This window comes from Tiliqua scincoides, chromosome 5 (genome assembly GCF_035046505.1).
Source record: "Tiliqua scincoides isolate rTilSci1 chromosome 5, rTilSci1.hap2, whole genome shotgun sequence".
NCBI classification, from domain to species: Eukaryota; Metazoa; Chordata; class Lepidosauria; order Squamata; family Scincidae; genus Tiliqua; species Tiliqua scincoides.
In genome coordinates this window covers 135,262,008-135,286,217 of record NC_089825.1, presented here as the reverse complement: position 1 = coordinate 135,286,217, position 24,210 = coordinate 135,262,008, and the positions used below count along the sequence as shown (strand labels likewise).

The following is a 24,210-nucleotide window of genomic DNA, read 5'->3' as shown; positions in this document are numbered from 1 at the left end:
GTCTCCTTCTTATCCTCCAGTGCTGGGCTACTGAGTTATATCTGTGCTCCTAAATGAGATATTTTTTTTGCTGAGTCCTGATTTGAACCAATGGGAGCAACTCATAAGCAGAAAGTTATAGAACATCCATAATGCAGTTCACTGGTTCTATTACTTCTGGAAGAATATGGAATGAGTTTGTGGCCAACAGATAATCAATGGCTTCTGAAGTTCTGTTTCTAGAAAGTTAAAAGTGCACAATTAAGAAAGAAAATTGGAAGGTGATTGGTCTGACTGCTGTATAGGAGTCCTGCTGTATAGGAGAAAACAGAGTGCTATGTGAGCCAACACTATAGGAGTTATGTAACACAATTCTGTAACAACTATATAATTAAAAATAAATGAATAAAAACAGCCCAATCCTATCCTGTGTTGGAATAGGCTAGCCGGCTGGCCAGCTCTGTATCCAATACAGAGTAGGAAGTGACTCCTGCACAACTTGGAATAAGGGGATTTATTTCCCCTTACCCCATGTAGAGCGGCAACCACCTCAGTGGGGCTACTCGGATCTGCACCAGTGAAATCGCTGGCACAGAAACAAGCAGCCTGGTGTAACTCTGATTGCTCAGGGGAGAGGGGATAGGATCTGGCCTAGGATGCCCAGGTCAGTCCCACTTCCCTCCCAGGCTGATCCTCAGACCTCCTCTCACATGCCAGGGGGTGTTAAACACCCTGGGGAAGTTAAATTTGATTTTGATTTTGCGTCAACAGCCCCGGTGGTGTTGTTAAATTTGATATTGTTGGACACGGGGGTGTTAAAAATTTTTGTGTCCCAGGTGCCAGTTGCTTTAACTACACCACTGCATTCCAATATCACGTCAGAGATCACCCTGGCCAGATTGTTGGGCAGCGGGGCGGAAAGCACATTCACAGATTTCCAACCTTGTCTCCCTGAATATTTTGGACTTTGCCCTGTTACAGTCCCACCATCAAAAGTAACTGAAAGTTATGGCAAAGTCTGACAAACATGTTATCGAGTGCTGGTGCCACAAGGAACCCAACATCTTTGCAGGAGCAATTGTCTCCCCTATAATTATCAAAATCACTGTAATTTACTATACTTTGCTAATACATCAGAGGTTTCAGAAAGGTGGTAGGAAAAATGAATTTTACAATACAATCAGGAATGGTTATGAAAACCCACAGATACTAGAGGTAGGTAGGGATCTGCCTGCTTAAAGAGGTTTCTTCTTTCTCTGTGTAGGTCAGGCATCAAAAACAGGGTCTCTTGCTTAGTAAACAACACCTGCTTTTGGAACACTGAAGAAGGTTGTGTGTGTCCCTGTAAGAGCTGGGTTGGCAGAGTGAGCCGTCATCCTTATGTTGTCGACGCTGATGCTACAGATTCTTCTGCTCCCGCACATGGCGTGCAAGACACACACTATGAAGTGCAGCAGAAGTGAGCCCGCACGCATCCCACATGAGTGGTTCCAGCCACGTGAACTTGTGCTCGGTGGGATGGCATCCCATATTCTTTATTCCTTCCCCAACATTTTATTCAACAAGCACCCTTTGCAAGAGGCCTCTAAAACTCCATTGTAAGGATTTCTTTTTCCCCCCGTATGAAGTGAGCTCTCAATGTCTTGCATAGAATCATGATTTGGAGGGGGCCTTCGGGTCATCCAGTCAAATACCTTGTTTGTTGCAGGAAACCCAGATCTACAGCATCCCGCCCGATGTCTTTGCAGTCTCTGCTGCAAGGGAAGAGCCCTGCTAGGTAATTTGTTCCATTGTTGAGTTGTTCTTACCAGTGTGTCCTTCTAAGCCCATTAGATCTAGTCCTAAATTCCAGCAGCAGACACCAAGTCTTTGCCCTTTCCATAGGACAACTCTTTGAAAAGTACTATCATGTCCATCCTCTCTGCCATTCTTCCTTTCTCCAGATTAAGCATACTTGGCTCATTCAAAATAACCTCTTAAGTCTGATTTTCCAAATCTCTGTCTTCAGTGGCATTCTCTGAACCCAGGTATTTCCCTCCTAGAACTATTCATTTGATTTTCCCCTACTTAATGCAGAACTTTATATTTCTCTTTGTTAATTTACATGCTTTAATTTTCAGTCTATGAACCGTTCTACTCTTTCAAATTCGTTTTCCAGTTTTCTAGGGTATCCCAGAAAACTATGGCTATGCCTCCCAGTTTTGTGTCATCTGCATATTTGGTAAACATACCTTCTACCTCTTCATGTGCATCACTGATAAACATTTTAAAGCAGGGGTGTCAAACATAAGGCCCGGGGGCTGGATGCGGCCCCTGGAAGCTTTTTATCTGACCCTCAGGCTCTCAGCTGCTGAGGTGTTACAGCTGAAATGGCAGCCCACATGAAAATTGGGCTTTCCCAAATCTTGAAATATGATCAGGATTTACATACTTTCTTTTCTGTCATTTGCAGTTAATTAGTTTCTATATGAGAACAGGGTCTGATTTCTGGCCATTAGGTGCTTAATGATGTCACTTTCTGCTTAATGATATCACTTCATTTCAGCGCCTCAGCTGAAGCCCTGAATGCTAACTTCGGCCCTTTGTATGAAACGAGTTTGACACCCCTGTTTTAAAGGGTACTGAGCCCAAGGCAGCCCATCTGGCACCCACCTTCATCATCCTGCCAATTTGGTGAGTGTCTTTGATGAGCATTTGCGGAGTATGGTTTTCTAGTCAGTTGTGCATGGAATTGACAGCAGCAGCATCTAGCCAACATTTCTCCAGTGTTCTAATAATTATAAAATGAGAAATGTCAAATGTTTTGATAGTTTTAGAGAGTATTTGATGAAATCAATTTGGCAGATTTTACTGGAGACAAATTTAAGGTGGTTTTTACTAATCTTACAGTCTGACCTCTTTACAATCTGTTCTGGTTTCTTGCCTGATATCAAACTGAGTCTGACCAGAATACAGTTTCCTGGATTCTCGATTTCTCCACTTTTTTGAAGACTGGGATAAAATTAGCCCATTTTCAGTCCTGGTGCAGCTCATCCGTTATCCATTATCTCTCAACAGTGATAGACAGAGATTCTAAGAGTACATCACAGATTCTGTTAGCAACCCAGATAGCAACTCATGAGACCACAAAGATTTGTACTTATTTAAGGTAGATATGTATTTCTAGACCAACATCTTATCACGATTCTGATCTTCACCATTCACACTGCTTTTGGGTGCAATCCTAACCCCTTATGTCAGTGCTTTCCAGCACTGGCATAGAGGTGCCAATGGGACATGTACTGCATCCTACAGTTGGGTGTCACTCACGGAGTCCTCCTCAAAGTAAGGGAATGTTTGTTCCCTGACCTCAGAGCTGCATTGCCCGTATGTCAGTGCTGGAAAACACTGACATAAGGGGTTAGGATTGTGCCCTTTGTCATTCAATCATCTGTATGTGATTTTGGTGATCTGTTCTCTCTTCCATTTCTTATAAATATCTCCCCTTTTAAAAATGTTTCTGCTGTTCAGTAACCTTTTTGTTCAGTCACATTTTTTTTTTTGGAGGTCTGCCATTTTTCTTCCTCATCAGAGAAGTTTGTGATGCCTTCTTCAAGCATTCCCACCCATGTTGGGCTCCTTTCACTATTAAATTAATCTACCCATGGAAGCAGTTCCCTAAGCTTCCTGAAATCAAGACTGCTGAAATCCCAGTTACATGTTTGACAAAGCTAAACCTTAGGTTTCTGGAAGATTAAGAATTCAAGCATAACTTTTATCACTTCTCTTGGGATCAAGTCAAGCATAGCTCATCTGCTCGTTCCTTCCTTCATCTTGCTGCCTTGAATCCCCTTCAGTGTGGGAAAAGGCGAGATATAAACCCTGCAAATAGATAAATAAAATCTTCTAAAGGAGAAAGTTGTGATTAGGAGCATCTAGAATTTCGGGGGGAAGGCATTGCTTGGTGTATTTTGTCCCCCAGCATACATCAGGGTAGATGAAAACTCCCTTCTCTCTCTCTCTCTCTCTCTCTCACACACACACACACACGCACACACACACACACACACACACACACACACACACACACAAAAGACCTTTATTGGCATACATAACAAACGCAACAACAGTGAATATAGGCCTATAATAAATCATATAGATACCCTTGTCAACTAATTCTTGTTTCCTTGAAACTCCTCTGCAGTTTTATCCTCTTCTTGCTATGGATGTCTGTAGACTCCAGCCACTATATTAATTGATTAAGTGATTAATTGATTAATTAATTGATTGATTGATTTAGTTAGTTAGTTCTCAGTTTATTCTTATCCAGATAGTTTCTACTGAGCTCCCTGTATCATTACCATTTTATTGACTGCGTACATGCTTGCATGTTGTACATTCTTGCACATGATCACATGCTATAATGACTGCTAGAATAATTCACAGGCCTGCCAAGAAAAAAAAAAAAGCCAAGGATGTTTGAATGAATTTAGGATATTTTTGGTGTGCGGAATCCAAAAACGGCATTGGTTTTGCCCAGTTTGCTCAGGTTTGGGGTGGGGTACAGCATAGTTACCTTATTTGCTGATTCAAGCAGCTTCTTTGAAAGGAAACTGATGCCTTGGCTTCCTTATGAGGAAGCTACTTGAATCAGCATATAGATAGATATACTGTATTGCGAAACTAGAGCCAATCAAGCAAAACCAATGCCATTTTTGGATTCAGCACTCCAAAATACCTTAGAGTAGGTCTAATGTTGACAACAAGAGAATGTGTGTAGGCTCTGTTGTGAGAATGGATGATGGCCGGATCCCAAAGGATCTCCTCTATGGAGAACTCGTGCAAGGAAAGCGTCCTACAGGTAGACCACAGCTGTGATACAAGGACATCTGCAAGAGGGATCTGAAGGCCTTAGGAGTAGACCTCAACAAGTGGGAAACCCTGGCCTCTGAGCGGCCTGCTTGGAGGCAGGCTGTGCAGCATGGCCTTTCCCAGTTTGAAGAGACACTTGGCCAACAGTCTGAGGCTAAGAGGCAAAGAAGGAAGGCCCATAGCCAGGGAGACAGACCAGGGACAGACTACACTTGCTCCCAGTGTAGAAGGGATTGTCACTCCCGAATTGGCCTTTTCAGCCACACTAGACGCTGTTCCAGAACCACCTTTCAGAGCGCGATACCATAGTCTTTCAAGACTGAAGGTTGCCAACACTCAACACTTTGTGAACGTTTGTGTAGATATAGTGAGAATGAAGACAGTTAAACTAAATAAAAGCATTTATGCATAATACATAGAAATCTCTGTATGCACTCTTCTGGATTACAGAAATGGGTAAACCAGAATACTGAATTATTTCTCCATGCTTATATAGAAACAAATCCAGCAAAACTGAGGGATGACATGACTCCTTGGTGTCTACTGGGATTTAGTCCTAACTATTTTTGCTGGATTTTTTCCTCTAATTACAAGCAGCAGCTGATTCTCTTTAGAGTCATATTGAATCCTAAGTTGCCACAATTTCATGCCTTCATGAATTCTCCAATGCAACAGTGAGTCACTTTATTTGCAGTGTGGTGACAAAATTCTTCCAGCACATCCTGGCCTTGGCATTTGCCATCCATGAGATCAACGAGGATCCCAAGATCTTGCCCAATGCTACACTTGGGTTCCACATTTATGACAGCTACACCAATGCAAAGATGACCTACCGTACCACTCTGGACCTCCTCTTCCGATCACATAGATTTGTCCCCAACTACAACTGTGGCATCAAGAACAATCTAATAGGAGTTGTCGGTGGACTTGACTCTGACACCTCTGCACTAATGGCAAACATTTTAAGTCTTTACAAGATCCCACAGGTAAGATCTATGCATCCTGGCTATTTGTTTGTTCTATTATATCACTCATAATTCACTCTTCTCTCCTTTTCTTGATATCTGTTTCATGACACAGGAACAAAGGGAAGGACTAGTGAAAAAAAGTAATTGTGGTATTATCCGTGGTGTTGCATTTGGTGTAACATAGGTTTTCAGTGGTAGATTTGTCAATCTTCATGCTAGGTAATCCTCTTGGCCAGTTTCCAATATCCAGATGTTATAGATAAATCTTTACCCAGTGTCTAATTAGTCTGTGGAACTCCCTGCCACAGGATGTGGTGATGGCATCTCACCTAGATGCCTTTAAGAAGGGATTAGACAAATTTCTGGAGGAAAAGTTTATCACAGCTTACAAGTCATTGTAGGTATGTGCAAGCTCCTGATTTTAGAAGTAGGCTACTTCAGAATGCCAGATGTAGGGAAGGGCACCAGGACTCAGGTTATTTCTTGTTGTCTTGTGTGCTCCCTGAAGCATTTGGTGGGCCACTGTGAGATACAAGAAGTGGGACTAGGTGGGCCTTTGTTCTGATCCAGTGGAGCTGTTCTTATTTTATGTTTTTCAAGATAGGTCAAGATGGTTGTTTCATTTGGGGGGGGGGGACTTCATGGTTAAAAACTCATATACAGGTATAACCTAATTATCCATGGATTTTTCGCCTGCAGTTTTATTTCAATGCCAACCAACACAATGAGAAGGGCTCTTTAAATTAAAGGAAAAACATCCCTTTACGCAGAGGTTTAAAATAGCCTAGCTCACCATTGTATTGCGGAGACTGGCAGAAAGAAGGCAATCAATCAATTGCCTCCAGGGGCTTAGAACAGCTTAGTTTCAGTTCACTATGAGGCAAGCAACCCCTCTCCTCCCCCTGGGGTGCTCAAGAGAATGCAAAGAATTTGCAAAGAGGGAATGATAATCACTTGTGCTTTGCATTCTTTCCCTTGCTCCAGGGGAAGGGAGCAAAGCTGTTCTAAGCCCCTGTAGCGAGAGAGAGAGAGAGAGAGAGAGAGAGAGAGAGAGAGAGAGAGAGAGAGATTGTCTGCCTGCTACTGCTCTCCCACATCACAATGGTAAGCAAGGCGCTGAGCAAAGTGACATTTTTTAAAAATTTAATTTAATTTTCATTTTCAGAATCCACTGAGGTTTTGGGAACAGAACCTTTATGGATGCTGAGACACAACTTGTAGTTAAAAACTCAATAGTTAAAAATTATTGTTCTTGTTGCGAGCTGCTGTGCTCAGGCCGCTGGGACTCCGCTCCGATATCTGCTGCTGCTGGAGCTCCGCCGACGGCGTGGCACGCAGATAGCTGCCCAGTTGTTATTGTGTGCCTATCTCCCAAGGTCGGAGCGCTCTCTGCTCCCGGCGAGAAAGAAGGACTCAAAGGCAGAAGTTCTCCACCACACTCCTTCTTTACTATATACAAAATATTTACAATGTCCAGATAGTACATACAGTACACAATTCTCAATTCCAACGGACGTAGCCTCCGGCTCAACACTACTCTGCATCTCTCACAACTTTGCTTGCCCCTGCTGGAACTTATACTTCTAGTGACCAATCACAGTGCAGGAAATACTGCACAGTCATGCTGACTATGCAGGTGCAGTCACACGCTCACACACTCACATTATGTCACATGATGCACATCACCCGATGTTGCATCAGCTCCAAGTTCCCAGGGGGCTGTGCTGGCTTGCTCTGGCCAAGGCTTCAGGCCTGCCACTATGCAGCCAGTAAATTACTTGTCAGGACTGGGGCTCAACCCGTGACAGTTCTCTTACCTAGAGGAGGCCATCTGGGTTGAAAAACACAAACATTAGGCCTGGATCTAGGCACAACTGCCCTTTGCTCTAGCCAGGTTCTAACAGGATACAGTGGTCGCCATTTTGTCACTGCTGCATTGACAGTTGTTGGAGGAGATAGCATTGGGCCCAAAATACTCCATCTTAATGCCCACTCCCCTAACCTGAAATAAAAATAGCATACTCTTATTCCCTGTTTTTCAGTTTTCATATGGCTCATTTGAAACAAAAGTGAGTGATGGAATTCATTTCTCTTCATTTTACCGCATGGTCCCCAGTGAGACCATTCAGTACTTGGGAATTGTCCAGTTACTTGTCCATTTTGGATGGAAATGGGTGGGGCTCATCACTCAGGACGATGATGCAGGGTACAATTTCCTGAGAAACATGGAGCTTCTGCTTTATGAAAATGGAATGTGTTCAGCCTTCACAGAAATCGTGGTAAAAAATCATCGTTACACCGGCGGAGCTGACATAGTCAGTGACTTGCTTAACGACATCCCAGCTTTCCTGGAGAGTAAAGCCAAAGCAGTTGTTATATATGGAGAAAATGTATGCATTAGAAGGTTGGCAAGCATTATATTGAGAAAAAGTATTTTCTCTGCAACTGATTCTCCACTGAGAGAGAAGGACTCTACAGGAAAGGTATGGATTACAACGGCCCAAATTGATTTTACATTAAGTATTTTCCTAAAAAGATTTGATATGCAAAACTTCCATGGCGCTCTTTCCTTCACGATTCATTCAAAGGAACTTCAAGTCTTCCAAGAGTTTCTTCAGAATATAACACCCTATGGGGCTAAAGGAAATGGTTTTATCAAGGATTTCTGGGAGCAAGCATTTGATTGTCTCATTCAAAATTCTGAAGACCCATTAGATGATGATTTAACATGTTCTGGGCAGGAGAGGCTAGAGACCCTTACTGCGCCTTTTTTTGAAATGACCATGACTGGTCACAGCTACAGTGTCTATAATGCTGCCTTTGCTCTGGCACATGCCTTGCACATAATGCATTCATCAAAACTCAGGCACAGAGCCATGGAGCATGGGACAAGACTGGAACATCAGAATGTGGAACCTTGGCAGGTAATGTCTCCTCACTGATGAGGTATTACTGTAATGATCTGGGAATCAGACTATGAACATGGTTGTCATCATGCTATCAGTTTCCAAAACTTTTGTATCAAAATGGACATCCTCCATCCACTTATGCCCTCAAACACTTTCTCCTGCTAGCATGATAAGAATGCCGCATAACTACAATATTTCCAAAATAATTTATCCTTCATGGAATGTACTTGAAGTTGTCCCACCAAAGTCTGAATTGATTCTTTATTGCCATTCTCTGCTTCTAGAATTTGGAACCTGGAGTGGGATATGAACCACTGTAGTGACCATTTTATTAATTTTTTTAGGCATTTTTATTCCAAAGCAGGGGTCTCCAAACTTTTTGGCCAGAGGGCTGCATCAAATATCTGGCATGGTGTTGAGGGCTGGAAAAAAAAATAAATATAAAATGTATATAAATAAATCAGAGATGGAACTTATTCAACCTCTCTGGCCCTTCAGGCCAGACGCAACCCTCCAGGTGCAACCAGAGCACAGTTCCAGTCATGTTCAGCCAAGTGAGCCAGAGGCTTTCAGGGACCAAGAGGCTGGCCGTGGGCCAGATATAAGCTCGCTGCGGGCCGCATCTGGCCCCCGGGCTGGGGTTTGGAGATCCCCGTTCTAAAGGAAACAGATACAAATATGTTTAGCAGAGTTATCATTTTAAGGGAGCAATCCTAACCAGCACTTATGCCAGTATAGGTGCTCTGGAGGAGTTGCAAACGTGCCGTAAAGCACATTTGTGGCTCCTTAGGCGGGAGCCGCGTTGGCGCATCCAGATGCGCCAACGTGCGGACGGAGGCAGAAGCCTCCGCCGCGGCTCCTGTGCTGGCACAAGCAGCAAAGGTAGGCATGGGGGCATGGGGAGGGGCGGGAGGGTGCATTACTGGGTGGGGGGAGGACGGGCCCAGGGGGGCACAGGGGAGCCGGGGGTGGGGCTGGGACCCGGCAGTTATGCCAGATCCCAACCCCTGTCCCCAGGGTGAGCGGAGTGGACTCTCCTTGGACTTGCGCCACCCCCGGAGGTGGCACGGGTCTGAGGAGACCCATAGGGGCATACAGCCCTTACCCAGGGGTAAGGGGAAGAGCCTCCCCTTGCCCCTGGCTGAACCGCTGCTCGCTGCAATTCCGCATTGGATGCAGCGCAAGCCTCTTGGCTTGCCTGCTCCAGCGTGGGTTAGGATTATGCCCTCAGATTGTGAGCCTTTGAGGGACAGAGAAACTTTTATTGATTAATTTTACTACGTAAACCACTTTGTGAACTACTCTTGCGGAAATGCAGTATATAAGTATTCTTAATGATAATAATCTCAGTTAGAATACTCCAGCACTTTATAGGGTCCCTGTTGATTGCTATTTCCTTTCCACCCAGTTGCACTCACTGCTCCGCTGGATCTCTTTCAACAACAGTGGTGGGGAAGAAGTTGCACTAAATGAAAATGGAGAATTAGCAGCTGGATTTGATATCACCAACCTGGTCACCTTCCCCAACAACTCCTATGCCAGAGTCACAGTGGGATGGCTGGATCCTCAGGCTCCTCCAAGCGCAACATTGAAAATACATGAGGACAAAATCCAGTGGCCCAGGAACTTGAACGAGGTGCGAAAGTCACTTCACTGCCTTCCTACAGAGAAAAATCAGAGGCAGACACAATCAGAGCAGGCATTATATTCAATGAGTTCTTCTCCATGGAATGTTTAAACATAGCCCAATCCTACTGAGGGCTTGTGCCTGTGGAACATGCATGCTGCCAGTGTGCACTGTTGCAAAAGTGCCATAAAGTGATTTGCAACAGTGCAAGGCCCAGGTGCATTGGTAGAAAGGCCAGAGGCTTCCCTGCATGTTGGTGGAGTGATGGAGACCTGCCGGAGCAGGCAAGTCCAGGCAGGGGCAGGAGGAGGGTAAGGAGGAGGGTAAGGAGGAGGTTGAACATGGCAGGGGGCAGAACAGGATGGCAACAGGGGTGCGGGGCCAGCAATGCCAGTGCATGCCATATCCTAGCCCACTTCCCAGGTTTGAACCACCTGAACGGATCAATGTGGATTTGCGCCAGCTATGTCACTGGAGCAGGTCCAAGTTTTGTTTGTTTTTTTAATTTTTTTTTTTACAGGTATTTATATACCGCCTTTCTTGGTCTTTATTCAAGACTTTATTCAAGGCAGTTTACATAGGCAGGCTTATTTAAATCCCCGTAGGGATTTTTACAATTGAAAGAAGGCTCTATCTTTCAAGAGCCACAACAATTCAGATGTTTCTTTCTTGATCTGGTTGCACATTCTGGCCTCTGTCCTCCCACGCTCAGAGCAGATGGAATAACTCGGCTCAGCTTGTCAGCTGCTTCAAGGTCGCACGGTGCCGGTGGCCTCGAACTGGTGACCTTCGGATGTTATCTTCAGGCAAACGGAGGCTCAACCCTCTAGACCAGACTTCTTGCCCATTGCAGTTGCTGGGGCTTACCTAAGGGAAAGGGGACAAATGTCCACTTAACCCTTAGGAGATCGATCTCCAGCAGGCCAAAATCCTCCATAGGATTTTTGCACCCTATGCTGCTACATCACTGCGTGTGGTTTTAGATAGAATTGGGCTATAATCACTGATGTTAATTGAGTGCTTTTGAGGTTAATTGGGTGTATTTTAACATACTGTTAGCTGTCCTGTGGTCTGTTGTTGAAAGGTGGGATATCAATTTATAAAGTCTTTTCAACAGTGCAAATTGCTTAGAATACCAAATGCGCCACCTGCTAAATGGGGTTTATCAGTAATCACAGACAAGATGAGTTGATGTCATAACTCCCTGATTCATTGTAGATCATCCCTTCAACAACTTTTCCCAAACTTTTTCTCCATTCTCATGACAAGGACAGGTGCCTCCTTTGTCTTTGTGTAATGACAAATGTGAGCCTGGTTTCAGCAAGAAAAAGAAGGAGGGGAAGAAATTTTGCTGCTATGATTGTGCTTCGTGTCCAGAAGGGAAGATCTCATGTTGGAAAGGTAGGAGGAATACAATTAAGAAATGTGGAGATTGTGACATGTGAGCAGCCCAGTCCTATTGAAACCCATTGGCAACCACATCAATGGAGCATGCACTCCAGTCTGTGAAGGGGGCAGTCCCAGAGGTCGCTTCAAGGTAAGAGAACATTTGTTCCCTTGCCTGGGCATTCGCCCTCACTGTGACTACTAAGATCAGTGCTGGGATTTTCAAGTCTGAGTGGACCCAAGGAGATGGATTGAGACTGGGAATGAAGACAGGTTATTTGTGGCATTGCAGTCGCTGATACTTCAACTTTTTGGCCTCAATCCAACTTCCTTCCCAACCTAGACTCCTCCTCTTCTCCCCTCTCCCTGACCTGTTCTGCCCATGAACCACTTCCTCCTCTTGAGCTGACTTTCTTGTGCTGGGGGTTGTTGATAGGCTGCTGGCAAATGGCCACTTACTTCCTGTGGAAGTGGCTTGGCTGTCCAAAACTGTGTGCTTCCTTTTGCGATAGCCATACTGGACCGTGTGCTGCCGCAACATTAATACTGGCAGTTGCCCCCACAGGACTGGGGCTATAGTCAGTGATGTGCAGTTGGTAGTAGAAAGTATGATTTGGTGGGCAGGTATTCCAACATGTTCATGTGATCTTGAATCCCTAGGACAGTGTAACTGTGGGTCACTAGGTGGGTCATGAGCCAATTTCAGGTGGGTCCCCATTCATTTCAATATTTTATTTTTAATATATTAGACTTGATGCTACCATGGTATATGACTGCATTTGGGGAAATGTTACAGATCTATAAACAGGCTACTATGTATATGCTTTTAACAATGATAGTAAATGGGACTTGCTCCTGGATAAGTGTGGGTAGGATTGCAGCCTAGGATTGTTAAAAAATTCCTACTAGATGATGCCACTTCTGATCATGACATCACTTCCAGTGGGTCCAGAAGAGATTCTCAATCTAAAAAGTGGGTCCCAGTGCTAAACGTTTGAGAACCACTGCCCTAGGATATTTAAATACTGTTTGAAGAAATTGATTGTTTTGATTGAATTTTGCTTCTCAGCCTTTTGACTAAGATCAAATGCAGTGTCTGACTGAATTTCATATAACTGTTTACCTAAAGATATTGAAAAGTTATAGCAAAATTTAGCTACATGGATTAGCAAAGTGTACTGCACGTGTATCACCAGAACCATGGAAACAGCTGCTAGGAAAGATTAGTTAAGGAAAAGATTATATTAGCTAAGGAATGGTGCTACTTGCGCAAAGAATGTACTTGCACAAAGAAAATCCCATTAACCTGGGCACCAAAGCAGAATCATAGTCAAGGAATCACTGGAATGTAGGAGGGAATGAATCATAGATTGTCAAATTGAAAATCTTTGGTTTCACCTCTTCAAACTGACGATGAAGAAAGATGAATTTGGAAATCTTCCTGCATTCACAGATATAAGATTACTAGGTTTAGCAGTATCACAAAAAGGTGTTCCTTTTTCCTGAGAATAATAATTTAGCTCTATATAAGAATGCACTCCTTTTTTCAGACATGGATTACTGTGCCCCTTGCCAGGACGATCACTATCCAAACAAGCACCACGATCAATGCATTCCCAAGACTTCAAATTTCTTGTCTTTTGAAGAGCCCTTGGGCATCACTTTAGCTGCTTTGACTCTTTTCTTCTCTGTGACCACAGTTTTGGTGCTTGGGATCTTCATTAAGCAGAGGGACACTCCCATTGTCAAAGCCAACAACCGCAGCCTCACCTACCTTCTCCTCCTCTCTCTCCTCCTTTGCTTCCTCTGCTCTTTGCTCTTCATTGGAGAGCCTAATAAGGTGAGCTGCCTGCTCCGACAAACAGCTTTTGGCATCATCTTCTCCATGGCCATTTCTTCTGTTTTGGCCAAAACCATCACAGTGGTTGTAGCTTTCATGGCAACCAGGCCAGGAAATAATTTCCGGAAATGGGTGGGGAAAAGATTGACACACTCCATTGTCTTGTCCTGCTCCATTATTCAAGTTGGTGTTTGTGCTGTGTGGTTGGGTACCACCCCTCCTTTCCCAGAGTTGGACATGCTGTCACTGACCAGAGAAATTATAATGCAGTGTAACGAAGGGTCGGTCACTATGTTTTACTGTGTCTTGGGTTACATGGGATTTCTGGCCTCAGTCAGCTTCACTGTGGCTTTCTTAGCCAGGAAGTTACCCGACAGTTTTAACGAAGCCAAGTTCATCACCTTCAGCATGCTGGTTTTCTGCAGTGTTTGGCTGTCCTTTGTGCCAAGCTACTTAAGTGCCAAAGGAAAATACACAGAGGCAGTGGAGATCTTCTCCATATTGTCTTCCAGTGCTGGGTTTCTGGGCTGCATCTTTGCTCCTAAGTGCTACATTATTATGCTGAGACCTCATCTGAACAAAAAGGAACAACTAATAAGGAGAAAGATGTGAAATAGTAATTGTCCTATGTTTTTTATTTACTATTACTTACATTTTCATTCTCGGATGTTCATTGAATTAGTCACTGCCAATCGGTTCAGGGGTTTCCCCATGAGGGTGAGGGCTGCCATTTAGTCATCTAAGGACTTCTAAGTACTTAGGACTGAAGTCAGTGATATCCTTCTGCTGCTTGGTGAATACTCTGGTTATATGATTTTCTCTGTAAAGTGCCTTGTGAACTTTCAGCTGAAAAGTGGTATATAATAATAAATAAATAATTTTGATGGAGTGTTCCCTATTTTGTTGAGAAAGTTTCATTATGTATTATTTCTTTCCTGTTTTTAATTCATTGTTTTATGATGTTTTGGTTATATCTTGTTTCAAGAGAATGTAAGTTGCCTTACAAGTTTCCGCGGGAAGTGAAATGGAGGCATAGGTGATCAGAAGTGGTCATGCTCCAGTCCAGTCCAGGGATCTTACTGAGAGGTTGGCTCTGTTTCAGAATCAATCTCAAGATACCTGTACCAAACTTGCAAAAACATTTATTTTGGTTCCAGAAGGCATAACATTCATTACGTTACTGAGCTAATTTACCCTATGGTACTCTGCTATCTTTTTATATCCAAGCATATTAAGGCATACAGATGGAGAAGACCCATCTTCTTTTCTGCTCTAAACTTTGTCTCCCCAGTTATGGCCAACTCCATATTGTTTATCACTCTCTCCAACCAGCCAGATGGAGGTGGTCTGTTGTACAAGTTCTCTCATGGGGTAATTTGAAAAGTTCAATCCATAATAGAAAGCATATCATGTATTTTGTTTGCACATAAACGGATGGCTTTTGCTATGTCACAAGTACAATATCCTACACATGTGCAAATGCAAAACAAGGTTATGGTCCAGGAAAATGAAAAGAGAAAGAAATGATTTCTGACTTTCAGAATGCATAATTCTGGCAACATGTCGTGACCTTCGTGTGACTGAATACTGAGTTGTGTCTCACAACACACATAAAAGAAATTCAGAAAATATTTGTGGCAACTTAATTTCCTTGTTTCCACTGGAAACAGTAATGATGATTTTTGCTGAATTCATCCCAGTAGACTCAGTGGACCACTCATGTATTACCATGATTTAATGTGTATTCCTGAACACTACCACGAAATAGCAAGTCACTTTATTTGCAGTGTGGTTACCACATTCCACAAGCACATGCTTGCCTTAGCATTAGCCGTCCACGAGATCAACCAGAATCTCAGAATCTTGCCAAACATCATGCTTGGGTTCCGCATCTATGACAGCTACACCAACACGAAGATGACCTACCATTTGGCTCTGGACCTGCTCTTCAGATCGCATCGGTTTGTCCCCAGCTACAAATGTGGTGCCAACAACAATCTAATCTAACAATCTCATAGGCATTATTGATGGAATTGACTTTGATACGTCCTCACTAATGGCAGACATTTCAAGTCTTTACAGGATTCCAAAGGCAGTGGTGTCACTAGGGTTTGTTACCCGCTATGGGAGGCCAGTGTATCACCCCCATGATAGACCTCCTCCCAGGCAGTGGGTGGGGAAATGCTCCAAGCAGTGGTCATGGTGATGCATCTATTTTCCTTGTGCCTCAGTCTTACTGCCAGACTGTGGGCCTCCCATGACACACCTGAGGAGTGCCTTGCGATGTTCCTGGGCATCACAACAGATTGGGAGCCACTGGGTTAGCTCTTTGAACTGGGCGCTGCGATAGTATATGTGATTTTGCAACTGCTTGGTGTATTTAAAATAATGAACTCCTTGTAAGTAAGTCTGTCATGTCTTCTCCTTGGCATCCCAACAAACCTTCAAGCCCACAGCCAGGGCATGCACCAGTCTGCAGAAAGAGGGTATAAGCAGTACAAGCAGTGCCAACAGTCTGACATCTGCACGTATCCCAGCAGCACTTGCCAGTCAAAAGTGGTGGGATTCTCCTCCAATGGTTTGCCTGTTTGAGGGCAGTACATTTACTGGTCATGCAAATTATATGGTGGGTGTCGGGGCTGCCTGATTAACCTGGAGGAGAAGGCGGGGGACCTTCAAGCCTGCATCAGGAGCAGTGAGAAGCGGAGGGAGACTCTGCAGCACTTGAGTGGGGGGGAGACAGGACCAAGGACCCCCAGAGGGGCGCTCTGCTGCCCCCCAGCCTCTCCAGAGCAGAGGAGGAAACTCCACCCCACAGCAGAGCTGGGACCAGCAGGATTGCCACTCCCCCAAGAGGTGCCCTCCGCTGCGACACACAAGCCAAGGAAGGCAGGGAGGCTCTCACAGCCACATTGCGCAACCTCTCTGACCCGGCCCCCGTTACGTCGGGAAGAGGGAGGGATGAGGTCAGGCAAGGCTGACCACCTCAGGAGGGGAGGGAGTGGGCAGGAACTGAAAGGGGATGAGCAGGGTGAGGCAACAGGGACCCAGGCAGCTGACAGGGCTGCCCTCACCAGGAGCTCTAGGGGGAAGAGCTGGGTGGACAGCCGAGGTGCCTTTAAGCCTCCCCCTTGGGGGTGGGGAAAAGGAAGGGCAGGGCTAGGGCAGCACTTCATAAGAGAGGCCAGTGATGAGGCCAAGGAGGAAGGTGGAATGTGGGGCTGTTGTCAACACCCCATGGCAGTGAGCCTGCAGACCTCAAAGGTCTGGAAGGAGGACCAGGGTGCTGCAACCCCCTCCCCCGGGATGCCAGTCTGAGGTCTCTGAAGCACTTCTCCCTCTGCCCTTTTTCATAAGGCAAACCGGAGAGGAGCCAAGCGGCTTCTAGCAACCTCCCCCTTCCCCTCCCCCGCACTACAGGGAACTGCTCCGCCACCACCTGAGACCTGACAGTGGGTTAGGCCAGTGATGCTCGCAGCCATGCCAGTCCTTCAGGAATACTTGAACTTCCATTCCTACAGGTGTGCTAAGGTGTGCAGGATGATTTCTCGTCCATTCCCCCACCCCAAGCTGCACAGAATATGTACCAGGGGCAGACCTTTGGCCATACCTTGGGGTAGTGGCATCACTAGGGTTTGCATCACCCTATGCAAGAGACCAGCGTGTTACCCCCAGGATGGACCTCCTCCCATGCAGTGGGTGGTGCAATGACCCAGGTGGTGAGAGTGTTGATGTACCATTGCCCCACTCTGCTGATTTTTTTGGCTACACCTTTTGATAGAACACAGATATTTCACTCTGGTTTTTTCATTGAATTCTGCTGCTAATTACGTATTGAATGGTACACAACATGATGGTATTATTCCTAAAAATCACAATTTTAGCTAGTTTGGTCACTACTGGTGTCACCCCCTTCCGGCTGTCACAACAACAACAACAACAACAACAACAACAACAACAACAACAACAACAACAACAAGGCATTTATATACCTCCTTTTTGGTCATCAGATTACTCCTCTGACTTCATTCAAGGCGGTTTACATAGGCAGGCATTTCTAAATCCCTCAAGGGGATTTTTACAATCCTAGAGGTTCTCTCTTTCAAGAACCAACAACATTTCAGATGGATCTTCCTGACTTGGTCTCACTTCTGGCCTCCAGTTCTCCCACATAGGCTGACAAGCAGCTCCATCTCTCACATGGAGGGCAGCCGAAACGCTTCTTGCTCACACCAAGAGCAGCTGGAATCACTCAGCTGGGCTTGTCAGCTGCTTCAAATCTCGCCATTCTCAGCCATTCAGGGAGCTGCCGGTGTCCTTGAACTGGCGACCTTCTGATGTTATCTTCGGGCTAGCGGAGGCTCTACCCTCTAGACCAGACCTCCTGTCACCTTAGTAACACCTTATTGGTTCTGTGCTGGGTCATAATAACATCTCATTGGTTCTTCGAACAATCAGTTCATTCATTCATTTACCTTTATTGGCAATTAGACATATAAACAAACAAACAAAATAGCAATAATTAATACGAAAAGGTTACATAAGCATTATACCCATTTTAACATTGATTGAAAGGTGAAAAAGATAGATTTTTTATGCGTGACAGTGGCATTGTCATGAATTAGTATTATCTATGTTAATAACTCTTGCAACACTGGGCTTACATTAGTTTATGCCAACTGGTTAAATGGAGGCAGAGCTCTGCGGCACTGTATTACCAGTTTTATAAAAGTTGCTAATTGGGTAATATGCGATTCATCAACTCCATTCAGCATATGTTGTAGAATGAATTCATCAGGATATCCTAGAAATTTTGAGAGGATTGGATCTAGGTGGAGTAAATGAATATCCTTTTATAAATTGCAATACAATAATATGTGGGTCAGGCATACTGTCTTGCTGGTACATGGGCAAAGCCTTGCTTCATAGACTGCACTGAATCATCCAATTAAAACGTTCAAGGGGAGTGTGTTGCGCCTCACTAGGGTGAGGGCACGCCGCTCCTGTGGATTCTTCAGGAAATAAAGATAGCTAGCTGTTCCCAGCACAGTTGGTAGTAAACCAATATATAAAGGAGAACAGGTTTTTGTGCTGCATTGTGTAATGTTTGTTCCTCAGTGTCTAGTAGTCTTTCTTTGAGGAGCTTAAACACCTGAGATGGTTGAAGAACTCCCAAGGAGTCCAGAGCAATACCCAGGGTTTTAACTTTCTGTAAAAATAGTTTGAATTCAAAAAGTGAAAAAGGATCTGGCAGCATGCCCTTAAGGAAGAGATCGTCGTTTGATATGTAACAGATCCGAATCCAAAACCTGAAAGAATGAAGCCATGCCAATGTTTCTAGTCTGATAGCTCCTACTTCTAAACATAAGACAGCATAAGGTATGCAATGTGGTACAGCAAATACACTGTAAAGAAAAGTTGTCTGGATCCTTTCAACAGAGCTATTAACAGCAGAAATCCAAATAGGTGAGGCAAATAACAGTTTGGGCACACTTTAGCTCGAAAGATCTTTACAGCCGCCGGGATAAAAGAATTGCCCTACGTATGAAAAAACCAATAAATTGCCTGAGATGTCAGGTTTGCTGAGTTACAGCCCAATTCTATGCATGTCTACTCAGAAGTAAGTCCCATTAGTGTCAATGGGGCTTACTCCCAGGACAGTGTGAATAGGATTGGGCTGTTAATCGTGGCTTGACAGTGAGTTGCCTGGCAGAGCTGGTAATGAAAGTAGACTCCTAAATACTTAAATTGCTGAATATTTTTGCTATTAAAAATCCAAGAAAAAAGTTTCCACCTTTTGCTGAACACTACTATTTCAGATTGATAATAGACAGCTTATTGCAGGATCATAATGGATGCAAGCAATTTATTAGTTCTTTCAGTCCTAACTTGGTACAAGAGAGTAATAACATATCATCAGCAGAAAGTGAACAATCAGTCTCATTGGTCTGTTTTGAATTAAGGAAATGTACTTTTTTTGTTACATAAGACAATTGCATTTTTTTTCTGTTTTTTTAACCGTAACTTTTGATAGACTGGAGATATTTCACTTTGGTTTGTTTCATTGCATTCTGCTGTAAATTACACATAGAATGGTGTATAACTTGATGGTATTATTCCTAACAACCACAATTTTAACGATTTTGGTCACACAAGTCTGCATCCCCCACAGTGAGCATCACATGGTGCAGGCCCGCACCCCCTAGTGACACCACTGTCTACAGGTGAAAACTTTGCTTGGCAGCTTCGTAGAGTTTCCATTACATCATTCATAATGTGCCCTTCTCTCCTATTGTTGATATCAATTTTATGATTCAAACACAGAATAAGGAAATGCTGAAAAAGCAATAGGTGGTGAACTATCCTCCTCCATTACAGGTTCATAGTCTGTCTATTCAGCTGTCTATTCCCCTTTTGGGGGTTCCCACCCTGATTTAAAATTTCAATAATCTTTCTTCCCTTGTTCTTCCTTCCATGCACCCCAAAGCTTGTCCTTTCTTCTTTCTAAGTTCAGTGGTGCCTTGCAAGATGAAATTAATTCGTTACGCGAGTCGTTTCGTCTTGCAAAAATTTCGTCTTGTGAAGCGCAGTTTCCCATAGGAATGCACTGAAATTTAATTAATGCATTCCTATGGGCAAAAAAAATCAGAACAAAGTCAAATTTGGTTTACAAAGTGTTTATTAAGTGCTCTTTAAAGGCATACTGTATTTTTTGCTCCATGTAAAGTGAACAGCAGTCAACAGTGGCATTAAGAACCATTATCACTGTCATTAACAAATGGAGAGACTTAAAGGTTTGAGTACTCTAGTTTTCTGGAAACCCCAAGAACTCATCATCGCTAGAGTCAGAATTTATGAAGCTCATTTGCTCACAATCACTGACATCACTTTCTTCGCTGTCTTCCTCCCCCTTCCTTAGGGTGAATGTGAGCATAAACTGGCATGAAGCATTAAAAAAAAAATTTGTCTTGCGAAGCACGGTCATTAAAATTTGTCTTGCGAGTCACCAAAAAATCGCAAAACACTTTCGTCTTGTGAGTTTTTCATTGTGCGAGGCATTCGTCTTGCGAGGCACCACTGTATTTTGCTTCCTATACATGCCATCCACTGAAGACCCAATCCTAAAGACCCTCAGCGCCAGTGCTGGGTGCTGAGGTACCCTCCATTCAGGTAGTGCTGGCATCAGCCCAGGGAAAATGGTTACTGGGCCCAGTGCTAGACAGGCACCAGCCAGAGCAAGGGAAGGGCAGGGGAGGAACTGGGGCGGGAGGGAGCGGAATAGGGTCAGTCTGTGAATGGGCTACCAATCAATGCAACTGATGGGCTACCAATCGATAATCAAATTATTTGATGCATAATTTAATGCAGAATGCAATGAAACAAACTGCGTTGAAATATCTCTATTCAATCAAATGTTACAGCCTAAAACTAGGGGATGGGGCATTAGTACATCACCACACCCACTACCCAGGACATTGCCCTACTTACTTCATGGGACCAGGTCCATCACAGGGACAAGGAGCTGGCCTCCCACACCAGGTGATGCAAACCCTAGTAACGCCACTGTTTCAGAGGCCTTCTATGATGTTATAGGAAAGAAGGAGACCAATGATTGCCTTACATTTCTATTCTTAACTTTACCCCATTAAAGTCTTAACTTTATCCCATTAAAGTCCCACTAAGCAGTTAAAGTCATGGCTAAGTCTGATAAACATGCTTTCAAGTGATGTTGCCACCCGACTTTCTTGAAGGAGCAATTCCCTCCTGTGTAATTAACAAAATCACTGTAATGATATATACTTTACTAGTACTTCAGAGGCTTTCAAAGGGGCACCAGAAAAAAATACATTCTGCAATGCGATCAGGAACGTTTATGGAAACTCACAGGTGCCAAAGATTTGCTAAAGACCGGAAGGCCTCTGACTATTTAAAGAGCTCTCCCCTTTCTTTGCACAGATCAGACATCAAATCAGTGTATTTTGGTTAGTATCCCAAACTTGATCCCGGAACACTGTTGACGGTTGTCGTTTGTGGAGGAGTTGTGTTGTGAGTCAGCAGTCATCCTGATGTTGTGGTCACTGATGCTACAGATGTTGTTGCTCCCCGACATGGTGTGCAGGACACGTACTATCAAGTGTCCCGGAAATGAACCTGTGCGTATTCCCCATGAGTGGTTCCAGCCATGTGAAATTGTTATCGGTGGGATAGCATCCCACTTGCTTTATTCTTTTCCCGTCATTGCATTCAACAATCATCCTTCATGGGAGGCCTTTAAAACCCCATAGTAAGGAATTATATATCTATATATACATATATTTTTCCATAAGAAGTGAGTTCTCAATATCATGTATAGAATCATGAGTTTGAGGGGTCTTGTGGGCCACCTTCCAAGAGCTTGTATGTTGCAAGAAATCCAGAGCTAAAGCATCTCCACCTGATGGCTTTCCAGGCCCTGCTGGGAGATCTCCAGCAAAGGAAAGTCCTTTCAGCAACCTCAGGTAACTGGTTTCATTGTCAACCTGCTCTTATCAATATAACTTGCTTGTAACTTAAGTCCACTAACTCTAGTCCTGCCTCATAGCAGTAGAGATTTGCCCATTCATTCATTCATTCATTCCCAGATGGTTTCCACTGGGTTACCATCTACTACTACTATACGATCAAATATTTATATTCATAAAGCTGCAGTATGCTTGGATCCTTTTGGAAAAGAACAAAACTGGGTTAACTTATTTTTTTAAGCATGGAAAACTAATGAAAGCATAATGGTGACATTGGTTTTAAAAATGAAAAGCTCTGACATCAGCCACATTTATTGAAATCACTTCATAACATGACCTTTTAATTAATTACTCTCTTACAAGTCAATTACATTCTACTTTAGTTATAGGACAGAGAGGCAGTGGGCACAAGCCTAACCAGGTCTACTCAGAAATAAGTCCTATTTTGTTCGATGGGGCTTACTCTCAGGAAAGTGCGGTTAGGATTGCAGCCTTAGACTCTGTGTGGACCGATCCTGTATTACCAGAATTTCATGTATTCCTGAACAACACTACCATGAAATAGCAAGTCACTTTATTTACAGCGTGGTCACCAAGTTCTACCAGCACATGCTTGCCTTAGCATTTGCCATCCACGAGATTAACCAGAATCCCAGGATCTTGCCAAACATCACGCTTGGATTCCTCATCTATGACAGCTACACCAACGCGAGGATGACCTACCGTTTGGCTCTGGACCTGCTCTTCCGATCACATTGGTTTGTCCCCAACTACAAATGTGGCGCCAACCACAATCTAATAGGCGTTATCGGTGGAATTGACTTTGATACGTCCTCGCTAATGGCAGACATTTTAAGTCTTTACAGAATTCCACAGGTAAAAACTGTGCATGGCAGCTGTGGGGTGTTTTCGTTATATCACTCATAATATGCTCTTCTCTCCTATTGTTGGTATCTATTTCATGATTCAAACATAGAATAAGGTATTGCTGAAGAAGTAACACATATTGAACTATCTTCCTCCATCAGAGCAGAGGTTCACACCCTGGGGAAGACAACAGCTCTCTATTCAACAACAACAACAAAACTTTATTAGGCATAAAGCTGTCTATTCTCCTTTTGGGGGTTCCCACCCTGATGTACAACTTCAGTCATGTCTCTCCCCTGCACCCCAAAACCTGTCCTTTCATCTTTCAAGCTTCTTAAGAAAATCCCAGAAATCTGCCTGTGTCCCTTATCACCCTCCCATTTCCCCCTTTTAGCTCCATCCTTTCTCCTTCTAAGTAGTATCTCCATCCAGTGGTGTAGCCAGAGGGGCTGTAAAGCACTAAGGGCACAATCCTATGCAGGTCTACTCAGAAGTAAATCCTATTGAGTTCAGTGGGACTTACTCCCAGGAAAGAGTGGTTAGGATTGCAGCCCAAGTTCTGCAGGGAGCTGCAAATGCCTCCATTTTGCTCCCACCACTGGAAATGGCTCAGAAGGGGAGGGGTTGCTTGCACGCCGCCGTGAGGCTCCCTGCAAAACTTAGCGCTTTGCACCCCCTCTAGCTACGCCCCCTCTAGCTACGCTCTAAAGAAAGCAGTTAGGAGGTGGAGATGGAATAGCCTCCATCTCCACCTCCTAACTGCTTTCTTTAGAGTTCCATTTTTTTTTGTATATGCATCTAAATGGTAGAATTCTCCCCTGTATCATTTAAGAAGTGAGCGTGTTAGCAAAGTGAGTTCCATTTAAACCATGTGTTTTGGTTCTTGAACACTTTGTAAAGTAAACTTGTGCGCATTTCTGCCTCAGTCACCTTTCACCACTGAATTATAGACATGCCATAGACACCAGCTTTGACCCTGGTTCCCTGCACGAAGTGCTCTCCCCATGTTAAGAACAAAAGAACAGCCCCACTGGATCAGGCCATAGGCCCATCTAGTCCAGCTTCCTGTATCTCACAGCGGCCCACCAAATGCCCCAGGGAGCACACCAGATAACAAGAGACCTGCATCCTGGTGCCCTCCCTTGCATCTGACATAGCCCATTTCTAAAATCAGGAGGTTGCACATACACATCATGGCTTGTAACCCATAATGGATTTTTCCTCCAGAAACTTGTCCAATCCCCTTTTAAAGGCATCCAGGCCAGATGCCATCACCACATCC

General features: G+C 44.0%; 1 protein-coding gene across 1 annotated transcript; it reads left to right on the top strand.

The window, feature by feature from the left end:
• Positions 1-7,903: 7,903 nt before the first annotated feature.
• Positions 7,904-14,172, top strand: LOC136653713 (vomeronasal type-2 receptor 26-like). Its single transcript, XM_066630596.1, has 4 exons — positions 7,904-8,722; positions 10,116-10,343; positions 11,609-11,735; positions 13,271-14,172. Exons 1-4 carry the CDS (start codon positions 7,904-7,906, stop codon positions 14,170-14,172), a joined length of 2,076 nt encoding a protein of 691 aa, XP_066486693.1.
• The last annotated feature ends 10,038 nt before the right edge of the window (positions 14,173-24,210 follow it).

Excerpts from the sequence above, each read along its gene's own strand:
- LOC136653713 (XM_066630596.1), top strand. The coding sequence starts at position 7,904 with ATGGTCCCCAGTGAGACCATTCAGTACTTGGGAATTGTCCAGTTACTT. Across the intron at positions 10,344-11,608 it reads GGCCCAGGAACTTGAACGAG|GTGCCTCCTTTGTCTTTGTG; the intron begins GTGCGAAAGTCA and ends TGACAAGGACAG. Across the intron at positions 11,736-13,270 it reads GAAGATCTCATGTTGGAAAG|ACATGGATTACTGTGCCCCT; the intron begins GTAGGAGGAATA and ends TCCTTTTTTCAG.